At 36.8% G+C, this 23044-nt stretch overlaps 1 protein-coding gene across 4 annotated transcripts in view; it reads right to left on the bottom strand.

The window, feature by feature from the left end:
- The window catches only part of LOC105201747 (protein vein), a 427513-nt gene that overhangs the window by 47120 nt on the left and 357349 nt on the right, over nt 1-23044 (bottom strand). For 3 of the 4 annotated variants that reach the window (XM_039456247.1, XM_039456248.1, XM_039456249.1), the window contains exon 5: nt 1313-1371. In XM_039456247.1, the coding sequence (XP_039312181.1) occupies nt 1313-1371 (59 nt within the window). Of the gene's footprint in view, nt 1-369; nt 1372-23044 lie in introns of those variants that run through there. The other variant, XM_011169918.3, reaches the window with a different exon arrangement.

The following is a 23044-nucleotide window of genomic DNA, read 5'->3' as shown; positions in this document are numbered from 1 at the left end:
CTGTACTTTTTCCCTCGAGTTCTTCTCGCCCTTACATCGCCATTTCACGGCGCGGTCTTATCAAGTATCGAGGTTACTGCTGAGGCCAGCCACTCAGGCCACACATACGTCGATTGTGGCTTGATTGTGGCTTTAGGAGAAAAGAATTCGCCGAGAGGAGGAGTGAGGGCCCTTCACGTCGTCGCTCTGATCGCCTACAGGCGACGATCCGTCGCCGTGGTCGCGCCCGTCCTTGATCGAGACCCTGAGCTCTTTGGTATTGTTCTCCCGTTCGCGGGGACTACGGAGAAGTGTGCGACACAAACCGCCACTGCGGCGCGCTTCCATGTCGCGCCGTTCTGGACGGTGTTTTTTTTTTCTTTTTTTTTCTTTCTTTCTCTAGGTCAAGCACCGCCATTCGAATTCACGAATAGTCGCTCCCCCAGAGAGAGCGCTCCCCCAATGATACCACGCCGAAAAGAGCATCGGGAGAGTCGAGAGACCGACGCGTCTCCCTCCTTTTTTTTCCCTTCCTTCTTTTACACGCCTCCATACGCTCATTTGCACATTCATGATCTCTCGCACCGTCGCCCATTCTTTCTGTCATTTCCATTCTCCCTTTCTCCCGCCGAAGAACTTTCCGCGGAAGCGCGAGTACGCGTCGCGTAGTGACATTTTTCTAGAAAGAAAGTACTGGTAATAACGCTTGAAGAAGAGAAACAAGAAAAGAAGGAGAGCTAGTAAAAAGAAGAAGAGGTAAAATAAAAAGATATTGAAAAAAAAATAAAAGTATTCACACAAGAGAAGAAGTAGAACGAATAAAAAATATGTTGGGATAAAAAAGGAGAGCAAGAAAAAGTAAAAGAGCAGAAAAAGAGAGAGAGAAACGAATAATAAGAAAAGGATGTGTAAGTAGCGTTAGCCGTAGAAATTGAAGAAGGTACGAATGCCCGGTCCAAAGTATTTTGGAACCTATCTTGTCCCTATACGAAGTACGTAGGACCCGTCCTAATGCCCGAGATCGACGGATACGAAATTCGTCATTTCTAATTCTTTGTCTCGATTTCTCTCCCTCGTTTAAATCGTCACGCGTCCGTGTCCCTGATCCGCCTACTTTTCACCACGTTCACGCGATTTGCCCTTCCCTCTTTGGTCGCGCGTTGGCCCTCTCACGACTCTGTGTCCCGTGGGTTCCTACACCGCAGTGCACCGCGAGGGTAGAAAAAGGTCTACTCATGGTTAAAAAGGGCCCCGCGCGATTATCGCTAGCAGTAGTACGAGGTAGAGAGTCCCAGCTTGCAGGAAAAGGGTGCCCTACGCCGGTTATACACACTTCCGGTGCTGCTGACGTCCTTCGTCTCGCACCGCAGACCCGTGAAGCCCTCCGCGCATCTGCAACAGAAAATTACAACAAATTAGTCAAGGGATTAGTTTGCATCAGATGTGATTACATTTTGAATGATCGTGTAGAAGATAATTTAAAAAATAGAAATAATATCTTTGTCATACGCTGCAAAAAATATTTCTCAAAAAGATCGGACGTGACGCTACTTGATTTTTTACAAATCTTTATCTACTGTAATAAAAATAAAATTATTGTTTATATCCAATTCTCCTTCATCTTTAGATAACTTTATCTATAAGATATCTCCTAGAGAATATGGTAATTTCTATTACAATTCTAGTACATTTTTTGTTTTTTTTTAAAGTTGGTAATGTGAATAATAGCTATCTGTTAGATACGTAATCTGAGGTTTCCGTGAAGAAAACGAATTTTTAGTTGAACGTTTAATTGACGAATATCCTTATTCGAAAGATGGCTATCGGGTAGTGTAAGAAAAGTGTATGAAAAGAATAATTTTGCTAAAGTATAATACTTAAAAATTTAGTTGGATACAGATCTGAAAATAATTTTGTTATGCCACCAAAATAATTGTGTTGAACTCTCAAGCTGTATTGCTAGAATATCAAAATTTTTTGCAGCACAGCTCATCATACTTGAACATCCGGCACAATTATTTTGATGGTCCAATAAAATTATTTTTATCTGTAGCTAGCTAAATATTTATTAAAATCGTTCTTTTCATGCAAGAAGAGGGGAGAGGGGGTCACTTTATTGATTTTCTTATTTTTAATACTTCTCTCAACGTTTTCTTCTCATTATTCTTTCATTAGAAGAATTTATTAGATTAATATAAAAAATTCTCTCGGCACTAAATAAACAAAGGAAAATCGATATTTTCATACATATAATTATGCGAGTTATATTTTTATCTGACAGTAGAAATGAGGTCTTTAATATTCTACAACCATTCATTTAATCTTCACATAATCTTAATCTTTAATACCGCCCTAATCAGATTGTCTCGTCGCTGCGAACAAAATTTATCGTTCGTCCCGGGATTTTTCCGCGGAGCGTGTGTGAAACGTGAGTTTCTTAATTTAACTAAATGTATGCGTCGTATCAGAATTCGCGCGACGGCGTCTTTCGCTTCGGCGGTCTGCAAAAGTGCGGGGGAGACGCGGACGGAGACGACGGAATAGCGGGGATTTCGAGGAGAGACAGGCCGATGCGTCGTTTCTTTGGAAAAATAATGTTATGCCGTCGTCGTGGCTATTTAAAGGCCGCGGTTAACTAACCGCGACGAGACGTTCGAAGAGCTACTCGCGGGATTAAGAGTCCGGGCGTTCGCCCGGTGTGTATGTGTGTGTGTGTGCGTGTGTCCGGATAAATAAATTATAGCGCGACTTTTCCTCTACCAATCTTCCTCGTGTCTTCTTTCATTTTCCCTTTGACGCGCAAGCCATTTCCCCGTGTCTTTTAATTGCAAAACGTCGTCTGTCGTTATGTTCGCCGTTGTCACGCTGTCGATTTCTGCGCGCGCAGGCAAATTAACAGCGAATGAAAGTACACATTTCGTAAAATGGCACACACGTAACGAGCCTCGCTCCTTTTCATCGTCTTATGTTAACCGTTAAACTGTAACGCTTGAAAATATCACACTATCGGTGAACAGCGGTCCGACAGACCGCTGTCACGTTTCCGTTAATTTTATAAGTTCCTTATAATGAAAAATGTATATTTTTAATTATTCTGAATACTTATAAATAAGAGAAGCGAAGAAAGACGTTTCAATATGAGGATTAGCAAAAAAAGATCCTATATACAAGATGTCTCTAAAGTTTGCAGAACTTTATCCGCCATAACTAGACGAAATAGGGGCTAATGAGAGTCGAACGCGGCTGTTGGTGCATGCCAATATATTCTTCAATGGTTAAATAAGTACGTCTAAGTAACGTAGCTGCGTAAATGTCAAAAGTCCTCCGGATAAAATGGAAAAAATTATAGCACGGATAACGCATACTTATTCCAGCCAGAGTAAATTCAAATTGTTAGAAAGGACTCACGAAATTTAAAGTACCTAAATGAAATATAATACTATAATTTTTTCCAACGAATAATAACGAGATCACTGCGGTGTTTAGCGGGGACATACAAAGGTACTATGAGATTACAGCGCCTTTTTTAAATGTCAAGGAAGTTATTGATAAGTAAAGAGGTTTCAATAGTGTGTAGGACTGGCATTACTGTTTAAGGCACCAGCCTAACCATGAATACCGATTCATAGTCGATTCTTATTTCAAGATCGTCTTAAGTAATGTCTTAAGATGCGAATGCGGCTCTCTGATTGGTTGATGACATCTTAAGACGATACTTAAGATGGTTTTAAATATAAGAATCGACTATGAATACCTAAGAGTTAATTTTCTTTTGCACGGGGCGTGGGCTAGCTCATGAGAGTCGATCGAATTTAAAATGAGTGCCCGCGAGTGAACGCACAAATATTCGGTAATAATCAGTCTTTCTCGGCGGAACGTGCACGTTCGGACGCGCATCGGACATACATCCTTAATCCGGCACTGCGACCGCAATGGAAGGCCGGAGAGAAGTCTACCTCTGCCGTGGTGTCTGGGTGCGCTCGACAGCGTGCGATAAAGCGTATTTTTGTCACGACAAATTTGGAGCGTCTGAGACTTGGCACGTCGTTTTTATTTCACGAAATCGCACGCATAGGTAAAACGAGAGCCGGGAGGAAAGAAGAGGGAAGAACAACGGAGAGAGGAACAAAGATAGAGAGAAAGAGAGAGAAAGACAGAGAGATGTGCCGTTCCAGAAGTGTCGCCGGTCGCCGATGAGAAGAAGGGGAGATGCGCCGGGAGAGAATTACGTTCTCTCTCCGAGACCATGTCTCTTTGAGCGTTCGTGTTCGCCACAGTATTTGTACACGTACAAGCACCGTGTTTAAACTGTATTTAAAAAAAAAAAAAGAAAAAGGGAGAGAAGGAGAAAGTGACGGGGGACATATGCTAAAGGATTAACGCGTTAAGTATACGTAAGGTCGAGTGCGAAAACCGAGATAATAGGGCACTTTGAATAAAGAGCGAACGTCAAATGGGCAATTTATTCGCGTCAATTAGGAGATGGGTCAAAATTAGATTTTGTTGCGAATTTTTCGGCGCCGCCCCTTGACGGGATTTACGACGGGCCTACGTTAAATACACCATCCTCCTCACTCCTCCCGCTGAAGTTACTATCGAACGAAATAAAACGGCGACGTATAGCACAATTTATTGTACCATTCACTTAAAGCCATTAACGTGCCCCGCTAACTTTGCTCCCCGAGTAATTGGCCTTCCGTCGAGATTTATCGTAATCATACGTGTATTCGCTATGTCCTGAGCAACTCCTCTTTCACACGCCGCCGTAAAAACGACTCTGACTCGTGAACCGAAACCCGCAGAGCGTTTCGTCTATTTGCGAGAATTAGTCAGGTAAGACGTATGTGCAGTGAAGTTCGACTTCGATAGATCTAAACTAATTCAAACTAGGAAAAACTCTCGGACTGTACGGAAAACGTTATAAAAACTGATAAATAAAGATAAAATAATTGCAAATAATGCGCTCTTTTAAATTTATCGTTATACTTTAAATCGTATTTCGTTATTTTCTACAATGAAAAAAAATTAATTAATTAATTAGACTAAATTTTTCAACTCGATTAAATTTTTTCTAGTTCAATCATTTATATATTTGACTTAGAAACATAAAATACTTGAATTTTAATTTAAGCATTTATGTATTTAACTTAACTACATGTATATTTAATTCAAATATGTAAATGATTGAACTGAAGAAATTCAATCAAGTTAAAAAAAAATTTTTTTTTTTTCGGAGTATAAATATCATCGTTTGGGCACATTAATACATTTTCCTAAATGATTTCCAGAAAAAAACTCCTCTGAATAATTTTGATGAAAATTAGAGAAATCACTGACAATATTCATAGATACGTTCAGAAGCGTTAATCTGGGAATTTTTCGCGTTCTCGTCGTTAGTACTTTTATGAGCGGGCCGAAATGAAAGTATCCTCGACCAGAATGTCCTAGGTCGTTAAAAATTGATTTTTCCTGTTGACAGATTTTACGGGTGCGCGATTCTCGCCTGCATCGGGGCCCTTTGCGTCACGATGGCATGCGAGTCGTGATGCACGCCGAACTCATAAAAAATCGTAAATTAACATAGCTCGTTAATTCAAGATCGTTGACAGAATTGCGCGGGAGAGCCATCGGTTTTCTCGTCCGACTGCTCTCTCTGAATGTCGATTAATATTCCATTTCCTGGGGACTCATTATCTCACGAGCTTTTAACAAGGTATTATTATCGCCTTTCGAAACCTATTGCGATGATTGCGGTGACACCGAAGCTCTTTTTTAAATTGAAATTTAAAACTTTGCTCAGTAGAGGAAAATGTAATTTCCTCTGTAATATATTATTTTCAAGACATTTCATATGAAAGATATGTAGCAGTCTCGGAATATCTCGTGTAATACAAGCCAAGAAATTTGCTTTATGCAACGTTACTTTTTCAAGTATGGATAATTAAAAATTGTTCGGCGTATAATATCAAACTTATTGTTGGTAGGCTACATTTTCAAAAAATCAACGATTGCCAGTGACTGACTAATTGTATATTAAATAATTCGACTGTATATTAGACATTATGTTTTATTTATATAAAATAAAATACCTTTTACATCAGAAATGTGGTGTGTGCCTTCAGCATATATTTATTTTATTCAAATAAAAGTATTACAAAATAGCTTTTAAATAAGTCAAATTCATGCGATCTGATAGATTAAAGATGGTAAAATAGCATACAATAGTCAATAAAAATCAATTATTATCAGTCTTTATTAATGAGATGATATTTCTTAAATATCTGAAAATTTCTGAACTAATGATTGATAATTACGACGATTGAATTATCTCATAAATTTGATTGGCAATTTGACATTTAATGAGATGCTTTTAGATGCATTAAAACGATCGCAATATATAATATATTCTATAATTTAGTAAACTGTTCAGTTATACAAAGAGAAATATAATTTAATTGCAAGATATATAGTATTTTCCAGAAAAGTTACATTTCTTCTTGAAATAATAAAACTTCTGAAATTAAAATAAATTTTAAATTAATGAAAATTTATTTAAAATTTTCTTGAAAAATTCATTAATTTTCTTAAATTTTTCATTAATTAAAAATTTTGTTTTAATCTTAGAAGTTTCATTATTTCAAGAAGAAATGTGATCTTCCTAGAAGTATATTTAATAATCTAACCAAACATTTAACTATGCATTAAACATTTTTAATTTTTTGAATTATATATTTTCTCTCCTACTGTCATTTGAAATATATTTAGCGTTGTTGCTCCATAAATAAAAACACTATAATTAAATAACATCTCGTAAAATAAAGATTAAATAACATTTTGTTGTTGCATTTATTAAGATCTTACGTTATACACTTTGTTTAAACAACATACGGACGAAATGCATGGTACTTCGCAAGTTAATTTTTACAGAAAACGATGCTTTAATCACATTTAAGCCTTGAAATGGTGTAATGTCGGCAAGCGCCGACACGAGATGCACGTAGTTTACAGTAATAACTCAAAATGTTTTTCCGCGTGACACTACGGATTAAGAATAAACAAACAGGACAAAAAACTAATTAAAACCTAGAAAATCCGTGAGAAGAGCGCGGGAGATATTCCGACGAATGCTTGTCTTTCCGCGCCAGTCTGAGCAGTCGCCTTTCTTTTTCACGGTATTAATTAAAAGAAGCACTGCAATCCCGAAGAAAGGCGAATCGCTTTTTCTGAGGTTCGCATTTAAACGCATCCTTAAAGAGGCGGCTTTCCTTTTATAATATTTTTTTTTTTTTGCGACGACGGTGTAAAATCGTATAATTGCAGCTGCGATAATGTTAGGTAAAAAGAATTTCTAGGTATGTATTACAAGAGATATTTTTTGAGAATATATATCCTTTATATTATATTAAATTATTCATGTATTTATGTACTTTATTTGTAATAATCTGACAAAAAGTTTAATGACAAAGGCAGCTTTAGTATATTTGAGAACACATTTAAAGTAGAATTACAGATAGCTGGGATAATTTGGATTATATGTGTTCAAAGTAGATGTTCAAACTGATTATTTAATACATCTTCAATGATTGAACACGTTTTCTCATACACGAATGTATACGTTCAAAGATTAACAAGGGTTAATATTTACAATGTAAACAAGAATTGGCACATTAAAGTTTCTTATAAATTATTGATGCTTTTAAATTATGGAAATATTGATTTTACGCAGTATGTATAATCAAATGATTCTACGTACTGAATTAAACAACTTAGTTTATTAAATAAAAAACTGAATTATTTTTTGAAATCATATGAAATAACTAAATTGTACATCTATGTTTATTAATATATTTCGATTTTATAAAGTGCCAATTACTTGCGTTTTAATTTGCAGTTCAGAAAAATTCTGCATGTGCGGGGAGTTCCATATCGGAGTATAATGCAATTATGCAATGTTTATTTGTAGTTTTCAAATATTATTCTCTGTTTTTCCCCTTTTTTTGAGCAATCTCGTCTCTTTTTTTTTCGCGCACACATTAAATTACTTCAATAGTACAATCTTTTCTTCTTCGCATTTTCTGGGACATTCACATGTGCAGATCGAATGCGTTTACGCCTGCGTGGGCGTGAATGCGCAGAACAACTATGGCTATAATATAATGTAGTTTATGTCGAAACAGCCTGCGAGTCGCACTTTTCCACCCTCGCCCGTGCACTTACTTCTCGTGGGGCAAACTGGGTTACTTAGTTGCTCGTATAGCAGCTGCATCCACACTTACCGCGCATACAAACGCGGTTGAAGCAAATCTACTAGAGATCCTGTTGCACCTGCACCTTCCTCTTCTTTTATCTTCCCGATCTCGTCGTCGCCCGCGGCTCCCTCTTGCCCCCATTTTCCGTCTCCGTTTATTTTTCCGTTCTAGCTTTCGTACAGACTTGGTGTCACTCCAAGAATGAAAATAAATAAGAAAACTTCATTTTTCTTACTTAATTTCGAGCGTATTAGACTTTGGGATATTTACGAAGATATTTCAGAACAAAAATCATGTTCTTTGTACGTAAATAAAACTTCGGTAATTTTGAATTATTACTCGGAAAAGAGTTTATATATACGTATATATTATAATTATATAGGAGTATATATAATTGTACGTAGTTATATATAATCATATATATATTTTAATATATATGAACATATTTGATATATAATTCTATATAGTTATATATAAACATTTTTTTCGGATATATAAATCGTACACGTCTACAAAAGGCTGAGATGTCGCGAAAAAAAAATCAGATAAAATATTTCTGAAATTTCCGGAGAATTTTGGGAGAAATCGACTTCAATATAATGGTCGAATTTTTGGTACTCCTTTTTCAACATCCTGTATATATCCGAGGTTTATTCATCGCCGAAGGTGACGTGAGGTGGGAAGCTAGGTGCGAAGGTCGTCAAAGGGTGCCAGCTGGCGGGACAGGATACCGTCGTCGGGAAATTGGGACGTCGAGCGGCGATGCTCGCTCTCGATCATTTTCCAACATCGTGTGTCGACTTCCTCCCTATGAGGGCAGGTGGGAATGTAGGGTGGCGGTAGGGGGAAGAAACGATATCTCCCCGGTGCAGTCTCAACCAGGAAGTTCGAACGGCCTCCCAGCTAAGTCCGGTGGAACTTGAATTAGCTTGTCTGCAGCCAAGTAATGACCACGAAACTTGATTCGACGTGGAAGGTTTGCGTTGATGAGCGGAGGCGTCCTAGGAATTTAATTTCATGCGCCGCCTCAGTTGAACGCAATAAAGGATTAGGTAACATACATATAGTTGGATTTTTTTAATTACAGTGAGAAAAAAATTCCTAAATTTTAATGAATATTTATTTGAATAGTACTAATGAAATACTTACTTATCATACGTAAATATTATTTCTATAATAAAAAATAATACTTAAATTAAATGATTCTTGTACTAAATAAATATATTTTTATACTTGATAAATATTTCATTAGTACTATTCAAATGAATATTTATTAAAATTTAGTAATTTTTTCATCAGTGTAGCGACGAAGATGTGTCTTATATTATGCTAGTAGAAAAAGATTTCAAATTGTTTCGCCCAATTTATGATTCTATTTAGCTTTTTGTTCACCATGTAATTATATTTTTATTTGTTATAAAAATTACTGGAGAAAGAAAATTCCTTATTAAACTATAATAATTATAAATTTAATGTTTCGGACATTCTCAAAATTCAATTCCAAGTGAAATAAATCTCTTCACATTCACGTTCATTCAATCCAAGTGCAAAAGTAATGCGTTCGTATTGCTTTTTTTATTTCGCGAAGGCGAAGCAGCTGCCGCATACGTTTTATGTGACACGCGTGACGATTTTGTAAGCAAAGTTCGTACCTCGCACGCCGTTCACGTCGAAACTGTTGATCCCTTCTAATCAATTAGACGATCGAATTAATTACATACGTCGTTTACGAGAGGTCTTAAAGCGAGATTTACGTCTTGCGGAGAGATTTCTCGAAATCGGCACTTTTTGTAAGAGCTTTATGTGTATCGAGTGGGGCCGCTTGCATCTTGTGCAATGCCGTGATATATCACGATGTCGAAAAACTTTCCCGTAACTCCGGCCGTGCGCTTTCAATAAGAACGCTCGGCGAAAGAATTCCGTAGGTGTTCGGAAATAAAAGCGCACGAAGCGGAAATAATAGCGCGGAAGGGGGTACGGGACGTGTAAAGGCAAAGGAAGTGAAAATTTTACGGCGTCTGACTTGCGATCGTTGCGAGGGCGCGTCCTCTCCGCCCGGCGGGTAACGCTTCTGTGCCTCGAGGAAACTGCGCGATCTTTCTCTAATTAATTAGAGACGTTTAATTAAGTTAAATGGCCGGGTTTTGCCGCTCGGGCGGCGTAATGAAACTACGAGCCCGAGACTACCACGGCGTCTAACGACGTGCGCGATGTATCAGTCGTTTATGTTTATATTGGAAATGCTAGACTGAAATGGGCGACGGCTGGTCGCCGAATCATTTTTCATCAGTTTTAATATTTAAATTAACAAGTACATATATTGTGGGAAGTTTCGGATTTTTTTGTTATATTTGAAACTGAAATTGACAATTCAATTTTAGAATAAAAAAAAATACACTTTATTTTAAAATTGAATTGTCAATTTCATTTTTCCTCAAATCCAAATTTTACAGGAAACGAAAAACAGGTTTTTTTTTGTAATTAATTGAATCGGTGCCAGTAAAATTTACATAAACACTTTATTAATGACCTATTTGTAATTGTTGAAAAGTAATTTGTAAAAATTTCAGAAAACTCATATTATGTTATATTATCTGTCATCATGAACATTTGAAAAACGTTTGGTGAATATAGAAAGTAGGATGCCAAGAATCAAAAATCTTCCTCGGGATGTTCAATATAGATAACACCTTTTCGAAACTCATGAAACCATTTCAAGATTATTTTTTTTCTTTTCCAATATGAACTATGTAGCTAACTCTCGTAGCTAACGATGCACACAAGCAAGCAAAATAAAAAGATGCGGAAAACCGTATTTCGAAAAAATGAAACATGACACCTTTTCGAAATTAATAATTCAATTATATCTCTTTTTTAAAATGTCAGTAATTATATTAGCAAACTAAATTATTAAAATGGCAAATTTTAATGCTCAAAGCGTTTTCAATTAAATCTATTTTCGAATGAATCTTGTCGTAAATTAAATGAAGAAAGCGATTAATTAGCCGTAGAATGAATCTCGCGAACGTTCGAAGTTTTCAATCTGACGCGATGAGCTGATGCTGAAAAAACGTCATTCATCGCTCGCTACACCGAGAAGCACTTCAATTCGATTGAGCCAACGTGCCGGATAATTTGAGCAACTATCTGTTCGTCTCGCCAAGACGAGAGCGATACTTTGGCGAAGTTTCTTATAGGCAACTCTGGGTCCCCCGTTTTGACCTTTTCTTCGGAGCGCTCTTATCAAATCATGGACCAAATTCCGGTAACTCGTTTGCGGAGATTTACACGTTTCTTTTGTTGCTTTATATTATGATGCGTCGAAATTAAGTACGAAATTACACAATATTGCACTTATATAAAATTAAAGATTTAAGTACAAGAATCGTGCAATCGATAATGGTATTTTGAGATTTTCGTATTGATGTCACTTTGTTACATGGGAATTTTATCACTACGTACATAATAAAGATTGAAAAAGGGATAAATTTAATTGTTAAAACTCTTACGTATATAATAACTTACGTATGTAATAACTATTTAAAACAGTAATAGAGAGGTTATAAGAGGTCATTGCTACCTTACTAATGGCTGTATTGATTTTTAATTAAAGACAACTTTATATGTGTACTCGACATTTATAGCTATTATTCAAAGCTATTATAGCTTCTATTAATGTTTTGAATAATAAAGATTAATACGATATTTGAAAATATGACGTTCCAAAATGACATCATATTTTCCTGGATTAAGGATGTATGAGCTATTTATATCTCAAAACATTTTCAAAGATATAAAAATTTCATAGATTGTTTTACTATTACATTTGAGTATCTGTGTAAAATTTGAACACAACAATTTACTTATTGGTTTAAAAGTTATTTAATTTTTTACTTACTCTTGATTCTTATATAAAATTACGTTTTGTAATACTTATTTACAAATCTGATGACAGGTAGCGTTAAAAATTAAATTAATATTGTTACATATTTTTACTGATAACAATTTTTATTGATAAAACTCTAATAAATGTTCGCGCAAAAATTCATTTAGATCTACTCGTTTAGAAATTATTTATTTAAAACTGCAGCAAAATATAGTAAAGTTTTCCCTGCAAAAATCGTTATAGACTAGTTTCAGGGTCAAAAATCGGGTATTTGTGACCAAAATTTTTTGTTGTCGATTAGGGAAAAAAAGGAGTAGGCTCAGAAGTCTTTACTTTTCAAATTTCAATAACTTTTAGCTCATATTGTACAGCCAAAATATCCTTAACAATGTTAACATCTAACTTCAATCTAAAATAAGCACTAAAAGTTTTGAAAATTTTCGATAATATAGAGTGAAGGTAATTTTTCCACTTTTTTCGAAGTAAAAATCAAATATTTATCTTCTATCCCTTTTTTTGGTGTTTTTTTTTTAATTTTAGATAGATGTGTCTTGAATGTTTCAAAACCTTATTATCAAATTTATATTGAACCAACCTCATTATTAAGTATATGAAATCTGAAATGTTTGTACGACGTGAATCAAATATAAATTTTAAACCTGCAAAGATCAATCGCGATAAACTCGCGATTCAAAGAGCGCATCGTGGAATGTGGCGAGACTGCGTATTTCTTGGCTGCGCCTCGCGGATATTTCGTCCTCATCCCACGAAGACGAACTGTATGTTCAATCTTCTGAAGTTGTTTACACGATTGACAGGGTAGTTGCCGTGGGTAGATGGTAAAGGCGGATTTTTGTCGCGATTACCATTTATTGGCACGTCTCGAGAGCTCGTCGCGGCGCGCAGGATCGCCGTGCTTGCTTCGGACAGCTCTATTTCCTTAAGCGACGGCTGAGGGTAGTTAGAGGGTGGAAATGTCAGGTAGCACCAGGCTGGCTGAGCCCGGGCCCGGCCGGCGCGGCACGGCGCGACGGTTCTAGGCGAGAGACCCGGCTGAACTTCCGCTTCCTCGTGCGTTGGCCACATATGTCACTGAAACTAACTTTTGCGAGCTCTCGCTCTCCGGCACCCCCTCCCCCTGTGCCATGGTCCATCTTTGCCCATACCACCCCTTGAGACTGCCCACCGATCACGGGACGACCGCTCGAATCGCTGTACTTCGGTCCTCGCAATGGTAAGCTTTTGCAGTGGTGGAAACAATCATTTACCGCGCCGTTGTTGATATATGACCGCGCGGAAATAAATGTGTAACGCCGACGGTAGCCGAGAGGGATTATATAGAATGCCCCAAGCGCATCCGTCATTTCCCGTAATTCCATAGTGATCCAGATTGTCACTGAACACTTTAATACTAAAGTTATCGATGTAAAGACGGATTGAGTAATCTTATTCAAAATTCGTTTCATTTCTATGTCTGAGAAAGCATTAATTTCAATTTTTTTTCCCCTAATCTTTTAAGTAAACTGTATCAGCAAAAGTTTATTAGCACAGTTTTGCTCACTGATGTGCAATATATTAAATAAAATAAACATTTATCATTTAAAATACTAAAAAGGGCAAATGTTTAAAGAAAAAAAAACATTCCTACAAATTTTTGTCGAAGAAGAATTAGTCTCAAATATATTTGCCAATGAATCTGAGAAGATATGAGAAGCAATGGGCAATAAAGTCAGAATAACTTGGTTGAGTGTAAATTGCGACACGTGTGAAATCATAGATCATCGGTCTTGGTGAAACGCGAGGCAGCGGAATTGTAGATCGCGGCTGATGAAACGTTTCCATTCGGAGCGATGCGTTCACCATGAAGACGCGTGCTGCGCGGTATAAGAAATAAATCACACGTTTCCACGTGCGCGCGTGTGGAACGCGCAATGCACGAGGCGACGTAATTAATTAAGGTGAATCGCTTCGGATTGTTCGCGCGTTTTACACTTGGCACGCTGAGTAATGGCACTGTTGATTAATACGTCCTGCAGATGTTACTGCGACGTAAACATTAAGACTTTGTCGTGTCTGTAATCGCATTATCATCCTTAACAGGCTTACCAAAAGGGAAGCATGATGCTGTTTTGGAAAATGATCATCCAAGCTTGTTTGAAAAGTCTAAACATTATGTTTGTTTGATATATCTAAGCCTCTTTCTCTCTATTATAACAGATTTTATTTCTGCAAAATGCCTATTTGCTTAGTTTGTGTTATTTTTCAAAATTTACAAAAAAAATCTTTAGATTTAAATTTCTATCTTAAATAAATTTAAATTGTTCACATATGTTTTAGAAATTAGGAGAGAGAAAGGAGAAATATTAAATAATACGTTATATATGTAAATGCACATGCTATAAATATGACGAAGATTTTTCGCGATTTTTCTATAATTCCTTTAATTTTTCAAAGTTAATTTTTGAAATCGAAGCACATTTTTAATAATTTTTATCAAGCACGTCTTAAGTAATAAAAATTTATTAACTTTGAATCTATTAAACAATACTTTGATTGAAGACAATCGTTCGCGTTTCGATATAAAATATTGATTGTTAACAAAGTGATTGAATAAAATGTAAATGGGTGCCATATTACCTCCTTTTCCTCTATAAATTATATTATTCTCCACATTGTTTTACATTATTTTGCAAAATATAATTCTATTAAATTAAAGAATCAGTTTAATTAATCATTCTTCATTCTCGTATACGTCCAACTGAAAAATCGATATTTTATTTAAAAAAAAAAAAAAAATAGCTCCCAAAGCGAAGAGTTAAAATTTTATAACTGGCGAGAAAGGGGCAGTAGCGCAAAGTTGAAATGATTTCCATTCGTTACGAGAAGTGTGATCCAGAGGGATGCGGCAATAGCATCCGGCCTGTGTCGTTTTTATTAGGCGCTCCAGATCCGTTTTCAACTCCCGCCTCGTCCCCGCGATTCTCGCATATTCTACTCTCCCCGGACGGCTTCTCTCTTTTTTTCGCCGCCGATCACAGCGGAGCGCGCGTAACGTCGATAGCCGTTATTCGACCATAAATTCCGCATCGGCGTTAACGCGAATATACAGGGTATCGCACTGCTCCGTACAAAGAACCGAAGAGACCTCCGCCTCCCTCCCCCCTCTCCTCCGTCCTCTTTACGCGACGTCTCTTTCTGTTTCGCCGTGGCAAAGAGCCATCCCTCTTTCGGCTTTACCGTGTTCCTCCGAAATTTATTCCTCCCTCTCGCACGGGCTCGCAACCCCGTTTCTACCCTCCTGCGACGTGCATGTTCGCGAAGCAGCAAAAATCCCCTCCTGTCCCTCCTCCCCCCACCCGCACGACTATTCGTCCGAGGCCCGCGGTATTATTTCGCGAATAAAAGCCGCGCGATCCGGTGCGGTATCAAGCGACACCGCAGGCAACGGTACGGCATTTTACGAGAGCGAATTGCATTTAATTTATCGTTACTCCGCTAACGACGGCTGTAAAGCATCCCGCGCCTCTCTTCTTTCTAATTCGGGATTTTCCCGTCGCGTATGGCGGCCGGCGCGACGCGTGTGCGCGACATTTGTGTTGTATCTTCATATTTGGCGTAACAAGGAATAGCCCCTCTTTGACGAGTGAATCATTTGACACGGCGAAGAAATAATGCGTCTATATCTCGCGTTGCTTTAATATTTTAATTCTCATCCCAAGATAAAACACATTGCGATATCCTCGCTGAATTTATCGCCACATTTGCTGATATCCATGAACTGTTTCATTTTTTTTTCTCTTTTTTAATCGAACGGCTCAGAAGCAATGCGCGAAAATCCGCAGCCGTTATTTTACTTCGAATCCCTTTAGAACGCCATCCCTCTATCGGCTTTAGGCCGTACGTCGCGCGAAATTTATTTCAACCCGTTTCGTCCGCCTCGCTTATGCTTTTCGCTTCCATGATACTGCAGCTAAGCGATTATATCTGTATAATAATAATAAATACGCGATTTGTTACATTATTCTGTATAAAGCTGTTCAGATATTCAGTTGGCTGCACTCAACAGAAGTTGTTACGGTTTAGCGCGTTTCGTTCAAACAAATCATTGGTTAGTTCCGAGCAAATAGATATTATAAATGAAGTTAATTATCATATATTACGGCCTAGCTCCATATCTCATTTTTAAAAATCCTCCATTTTGAATAGACGGATTTTTGTGCGCAGCATTGAAGCTAGTGCATCATTAATCTGATTAATTTTTATCCCCCCCCCGCCCCCACTCCCTTTTAAGCTTCGACACGACGTACGTGACTTCGTAAGTAATAAAACGCTGCCGTGTAGAATGAAAGTAAAGGTGCGCGTGTTACACGAAATTCGCGACTCGTTTTAACGTTCTTATGTTTGACCGCAATGGGTACGTCGCGTCGTCGTCGTCGCGTTTGGCGGCACGAAACTTTCGTGAAGCACGTCAGCTGTACTGCAGACAAGAATGCAAACCAAACGCTCAGAATCGCTGAGGTTCTTCTACATCAACCGCAACTTTTTACTCGTTACCGTCTATTAATATATTAACACGATAAAAAGTAATAAAAGTGTAATGCGTCAGCACAAATAAATAGAAGATAAACGCAAGTTTTTACGGATGAGTTTATGGATGATGGACGACTTCTTTATTCTCATTTTGCTAATTAGTATGACTTTCAGTAAACAAAATTAATTCACGTATTTTAATAAACGTTAAAAATTAATAGCAAAAATAATTTATACATTTGGGTGAATATAAAATTATTTCAAGACAAGAGGAACTGTGCCACGGGATGAAAGGTATCATAGTAAACGCGGCAGCATTACAATTTTGAAAATCCTAAGCAATTTCGTCGTATTATAATGCGAGAATAATTTCTTTACCGCCTTTGACTCGCTCGCTCGCGCGCGTAACATTACCATAAATTCTACCTCTTTATTATCGCGTTGAATTCATGCACGTAGTATGGTAGCAAATATTTTTTTGCGTTTTTCCCTCCGTTATCTGCAAGGTGCGCTCGATATATTCAACATGCTTTTCCCCATTCGCTCGTAAAAAGGAGGATGATACGCTTTCGCTTTCATGGATACGCGAGCTCCAAAGAAGACGTCTCTGTCGATAGCTTCGGGAATATTACTTCGATCCTCGTTCACTTCCTCTTTCCTTTATCAAGGATAAAAAATAGCCGGACTGGACGTCGCTAATCCACAGAGTTATTCCGCGCGATCGTCTCCTTACAGCGTGATTTATACAACGAATCTTAGAGCTACAGGTGGATTTACACCTCGTTGAGTTCGCACGATCGCTAATTCTGTTATCTAATCACGTAAAAAGCGTCACATTCTCGAAATAGATTTTCCGATTTTCTGAATTTTTTATCGGATTACCTGTCCGATATCTAACAAAAAACATTTTTTTTTATGACTCATGTAAACTTTAAATTTGTCAAATATGTCTCTAATCTATTATTCGCACATTCCGTATAATCTTCTTTGTAACAATTCGAATTTCCCCGGAGTCTTTTTGAAGAGTTCCACCGCCAGAGCAAAAAAAAAAAAAACAATTCAAATTTACTGCGATACTTTTATCGGATTATTTGCTCGATATCTAACAAGAACTTTTTTTTATAAATTGTATTTAAATTTGTCAAATCTGTTTCTAATCTATTATCCATATATATTTCATATAATCTCCTTTGTAACAATTCGAATTTACCGGGATACTTTTATCGACTTACTTGCTCGACATCTAACGGGAAATTTTTTTTTATAACTTGTAGACTTTAAATTTGTGTAATCTCCTTCATCAAAAATTCAAATTAACCAAGATACTTTGTGTTGATTAAAATTGGAAAATTTAATTATTTTTTCAAACTTAAATTAGTTAAAGGTACGTCTGGCAAATTCTACTCACACGAACGACTTTGTTTCTATTTCGTTGAAAATGTAAAAAAAAATGTAACTAGAAAACACGGTTCATCTAGCGATTATTCATATTATAATAGCGTAATATGTCCTTTCCATCCGATATTTATCATTCAAGTGTTCCGGGGGCGTATTAATCTTTCAGATACCGTTCAAACCTCGTCTAGACGTCCTTTGATCTGACGTGCCGTTCGGGAAATTACTTCTGGTCGTCTATTTTTCGCAGTCGGGGAAAACCACCGTCAATTCCATGGGAAGCGGTGAGCGAAAAAGCTTATCTATGTATATTAAATACTGGCTATACGGGAGACGAGGTCGTCAACCTGCTTTTAACGATACTGCTTGTCGCGTGTACAATATAAGCTATGATGGTGGTAGCAAATATTTACGGACGATGTTTGTCGGTTCGCGTGTGCGTGGATGTGCGTGGATGTGCGTGGATGTGCGTGGATGTGCGTGGATGTGCGTGTGTGCGTGCGTGCGTGCGTCGTCTACGACGAAATTATCCGACGCTGACGGCGCGGGGTGGCGGAAAGGGGAGAATATTAAGTTCTGTCGAAGCGGCGGGATAACCGCGCCTGCTATTAAATATCGCGGATTATGTCCGCTCGAGAAATTCGCGAGAGGCTGAAGCGCGTTTCGCGCGGCGGCGTTAACTCATTCGGCGCGGATCCGCGCGAATTGTAATAATGGCCGTTTCGACGCTGAAGAGTAAATAAATGCCGCGCGGCTGTCGTTTAACGTTAATATTTCGTATACGCGGGCGACGTGACGCGCACGCTTTTTTACCCCAAACATTATAAGCATTTTAATACGTCGGGCGAAACGGGTTTTGTAAATAACCGCGAAATATTCCTTTCGCCATACTGACCGGTTTGCTTTAATTAAAATATCGGTTATTTGATGTACGTTGATAACGTCAAACTCAGTTATTTTCCCGCGTAGTTGTTTACACTACGAGAACGCAATAATTTATCGTGGAATTGTAATTTATATAGCACTCAAATCTCTTATTTGCATTATTGAGTAAATATTATGCGTCGAAATAAATGGGAGATCCACCTCTCGAAGATTGTTTCTTTCTTTCTTTTTTTCAAATAAATAAAGAACTTAATGATGATTCTTGTTTCTCCGCGTCCGAGAGCTCGATGTTGGTAATACTGCGTGTTAACATGATCCGCACTAATTTACAATTTTCAAGTTACTCCGAGAGGAGGAGAAAATACTTGAGCGAAAAAAGAATTTATCTCGCGCCGGTTCCTTGCGCTTTTTTTTTCTCTCTCCCGTCTTGAATGCCCGACTGTCTACGTCGGCCAGGTGTATCTTTTTGGCGGGATGGCGAGATTTTTGGCTCGCGATCAAGTTGAATGTTTTGGCTAGCCGGTGGCGCGGTACCGCCTTGTCTACCGCGACAGATATAAAAAAAAAAATAAATAAATAAAAAATAAAAAAGAATCGTCGTGTGCACGAGCTTGCGAACAGCAGAGGAAAGTAAGAGAGACTTATTTTATCTCCGTCCCATTGCGCGACAGGAACGTGCTCACGTGAAGTGAGTGCCTTGTATTAACCTCTCGCTGACTAATTTTCTTTTATCGATCCTCCCACAGATTTATTTCCTACGTAACTTAATTTAACGGCCTGATTAAGAAAGAAATGATTGAACAGTTTCATTTCATGATTCTGCATCTACTATTTAAAGATAAATTTGTTAACAAATTAATAGATAATATATAATAGACTAATAAAATAAGATATAAGGTTTCATATAAATATATTTTTCAAATAAAAGAAAACAGAAAAACGTTTTAACTGCAGCAAATTTTTTTTAATACAAAAAATTTTAATAAATCTAACAAAAATAAAGACTTTGAACAATTAAAATAATAAAGAAGGGTAAAAGAAGCAAATTAAATAAAAAATGATATACACGAATTCATTTAATAAATTATGTGTTCATTTAATATGTAACTGATTTATCGTGTATTCATTTAATGAATATATTTATTCAGATTATTAAATTCGTTTATGTAATGTAATTTTTATATTAATTTTCTGCGCACCCAATTTCCGCGCCTGACTCTTACACGTCCTTCTTTTGTTGTTTTAAAAATAATTAAAAAATTAATTTATAGATAGCTCAATAAATTCGATAAAACGTATTCTGAATAAATATGAACACATTATCAAAGATTAACAATAGAGCTACAAGCTGTAAAATTACGTTGTCTATTCAAAAAAAGAAAATTATCAGTGCAGCTCTCTGGAAAGTTCGATCTCAATAAAATTATATTATAGCATTTAAAAAGTGAAATACTATAAATTAAAATACAATAAATTGAATTGTAATTAATTCTTCATTGTGCGAGTCTGTTATTATATTTCCGATGTAAATGTGTTTCCTAACCGATACTTTTTGGCCGAACTTTTAATCGAATTATTTGAGTATATTATAAAATGCTAATTTAATGAGATAAATTAATGAATTCCTAATATTTTCTAACTTACATTTTGAAGTTAGTTTTATACGAGATTAATTATTTTGAATAATAGATAGAAAAATGAAATTGTGAGATTCAACATTTAGATTGACATAATAAAAGCAAGTATCAATAAAACTAATAATATGTAACTCAGGACTCTCGAAAGTATCACTAGATATTATTATTATTATTGAACAGCTGGAATCCGCCTATTAAAATTACAAATTACAGTTTCTAAAATTAGCGGATAAATTTTAATTTCACAAATTAATAAATTTTACACTATTTTTTTTATAAAATAGAATAACTTTTTGTTACTTATACACGCTGTTGCGCGATTTGATTTAATTATTAAAATAAATTTCTATTCAATTGTGATCATCACACATATTTATCTCCAAAGTTAGAAATGAAATGAATAATAGAAGAATGAAGAATGTTGAATAATGTAGAGAATTAGATATCGATAAATTTATGGGTGTCAGAAAACGAAACTCATCTACTGAATTTATTATTCGAAATTGGTGGCATGTTTTATTTGTGTCTGTGCATGTGAACAAATCTCGAAGCTTTCTCTGTGACATTTACAAATTTTACGCGGGCCAGAAAAAGAATACTTAACATTCCACGAAACGCAAAAGCGGATTCAAGGCAATTCATTCCTGCAATAAATTTTTAGTCTGCTCTCTTTTAGTCTGCTTTAAGCTCGGATATATTTGATAATGCTACGTTTATTTTTATACTAAAATCAAATCGAATGATCAAAGTCCTTTTCAAACCTAATAATTTAAAAAAAAGAACAATAAAAATATATAATACTTATTACAAAATTACAAGTCATATTATGTTTAATTCTATAATTATTAAGAATGTAATTAGTTATACAATCGTTAAAAAGTAATTATAATTGTCATTGTAAACTAATCCCGTTTTAAAATTTATAACGATAACTTTTTAATGAAAAATTAATTACGCTTGTGATAACGAAACTTAATTACTGTTTAATCCAATTATTTGTTCCAATGGACTTAAACCCCAACGGATTTTCCGAATCCTTCTTCTTATCGAAAATCATCGGTAATATATTTTCTAATGTTTGAAAACTTTTTATTGCCCGTTTGAAGACATAAAACTTTTGCCGATGAAATTTCATTTTTATCTAAGAAAGTTTTCGATACAGCGTTCAGTGGATACAAGTGGTCCTCCACAGAGGTCTCCATCCCTCGTAAACTTGAATACCGCAACAGGAAGAAAAGGACACATCGAAATTATTTTTGTTTGCTCTACAAAACTACAAAGTTTTGCGAAAAACCAGGACAGGATATACTGTTGAGCGTTTTCCTGTTGTTCGAATTTCGATAAACGAGTTTCACGAGGAATTCCGAGAGGAGGACTTTTAATATTCGATGTAAGCCAAAGACGATGACGATTCGAGTGTCATTGAAGAGAAGCAGGCGGAACACTTTATTTGCCTATACGTTCGAGCGAATCTATGCGGTAGTCTTGACACGGTACTGTCTCGTAGTCTACCGTCTGGCAGGAGTGTTTCAAAGGGAACGCGGGGCGGGGTGACGAGGGGTTACGAGATTTCGCTCGGGAGAGAAGATAAAAGAAGCAGCGGGCCGTGAGTGAGAGGGGTAAGAGAAGCTTTATTTTGTCTTGGCGAGGAGACACGTCCGGAGAGACGCGCCCGTAAACTCTCCTCCGTTTGCCTCTTCGAGACGCGCACGCTCTGCTCATCCCCTCGGCACCGTCCCTACGACCTGCCACCTTCGTCGTATATTTTCGTTGTCCGGGGCCCCATTTCTCTTCGCTCAGGCACCTACGAAATACGAAGGCCGATTTGCCAGTTTTACGTGTCAAAACGCGTTATCGTATTGGCGGCGCATCTGCGACGGCTGTTACGTCGCTTTTATACCGATTCCGCAACCTCCCCTCCCTCACCAACGTCGTCGAAGGGCTGTCGCGAGGACGGATGCATCTGACACGTGCCGAAAGTTTTCTTGCATATCCGCATCTGTTCGCGAGATTCTCCTTGCATGGAGATCATTGCTGAAATGTACGTTGAGTAATTAAAGAGGAAAAAAAAGCGATGATGTTACGATTATTAAAATTAACAGCGCAGAATGATTTGATTTATTGTACAAATTGTAAATCATTGACATAAAGTCATCTCGCTATTTATACACAAATTTGATCTAAGAGGAAAAGCGATGGCGCTAAATTTATGAAAATTCAATTAAAATTTGCAGTGCAGGATGAATTGATTTGGCACGAGTTGTAGGTCATTGACACTTTAACTCATCTCATTACTTATAAACAAATCTGATCCAAGAGAAAAAGGAACGATTAAAATTAAATTGTTATCATTGCAGAATTGATTTATCATGAGTTGTAGGTCATTGGCATCAAGTTATCTCGCTATTTATAAACAAATCTAATTTAAAAGAAAAATGGGAGAGTGATGGCGCTCAAATTGTTAAAATTAAATTAAAACTAAT

This window comes from Solenopsis invicta, chromosome 12 (genome assembly GCF_016802725.1).
Source record: "Solenopsis invicta isolate M01_SB chromosome 12, UNIL_Sinv_3.0, whole genome shotgun sequence".
NCBI classification, from domain to species: Eukaryota; Metazoa; Arthropoda; class Insecta; order Hymenoptera; family Formicidae; genus Solenopsis; species Solenopsis invicta.
Note: the sequence above shows the minus strand (reverse complement) of the source record. Positions and strands in the feature narration are given on the sequence as shown.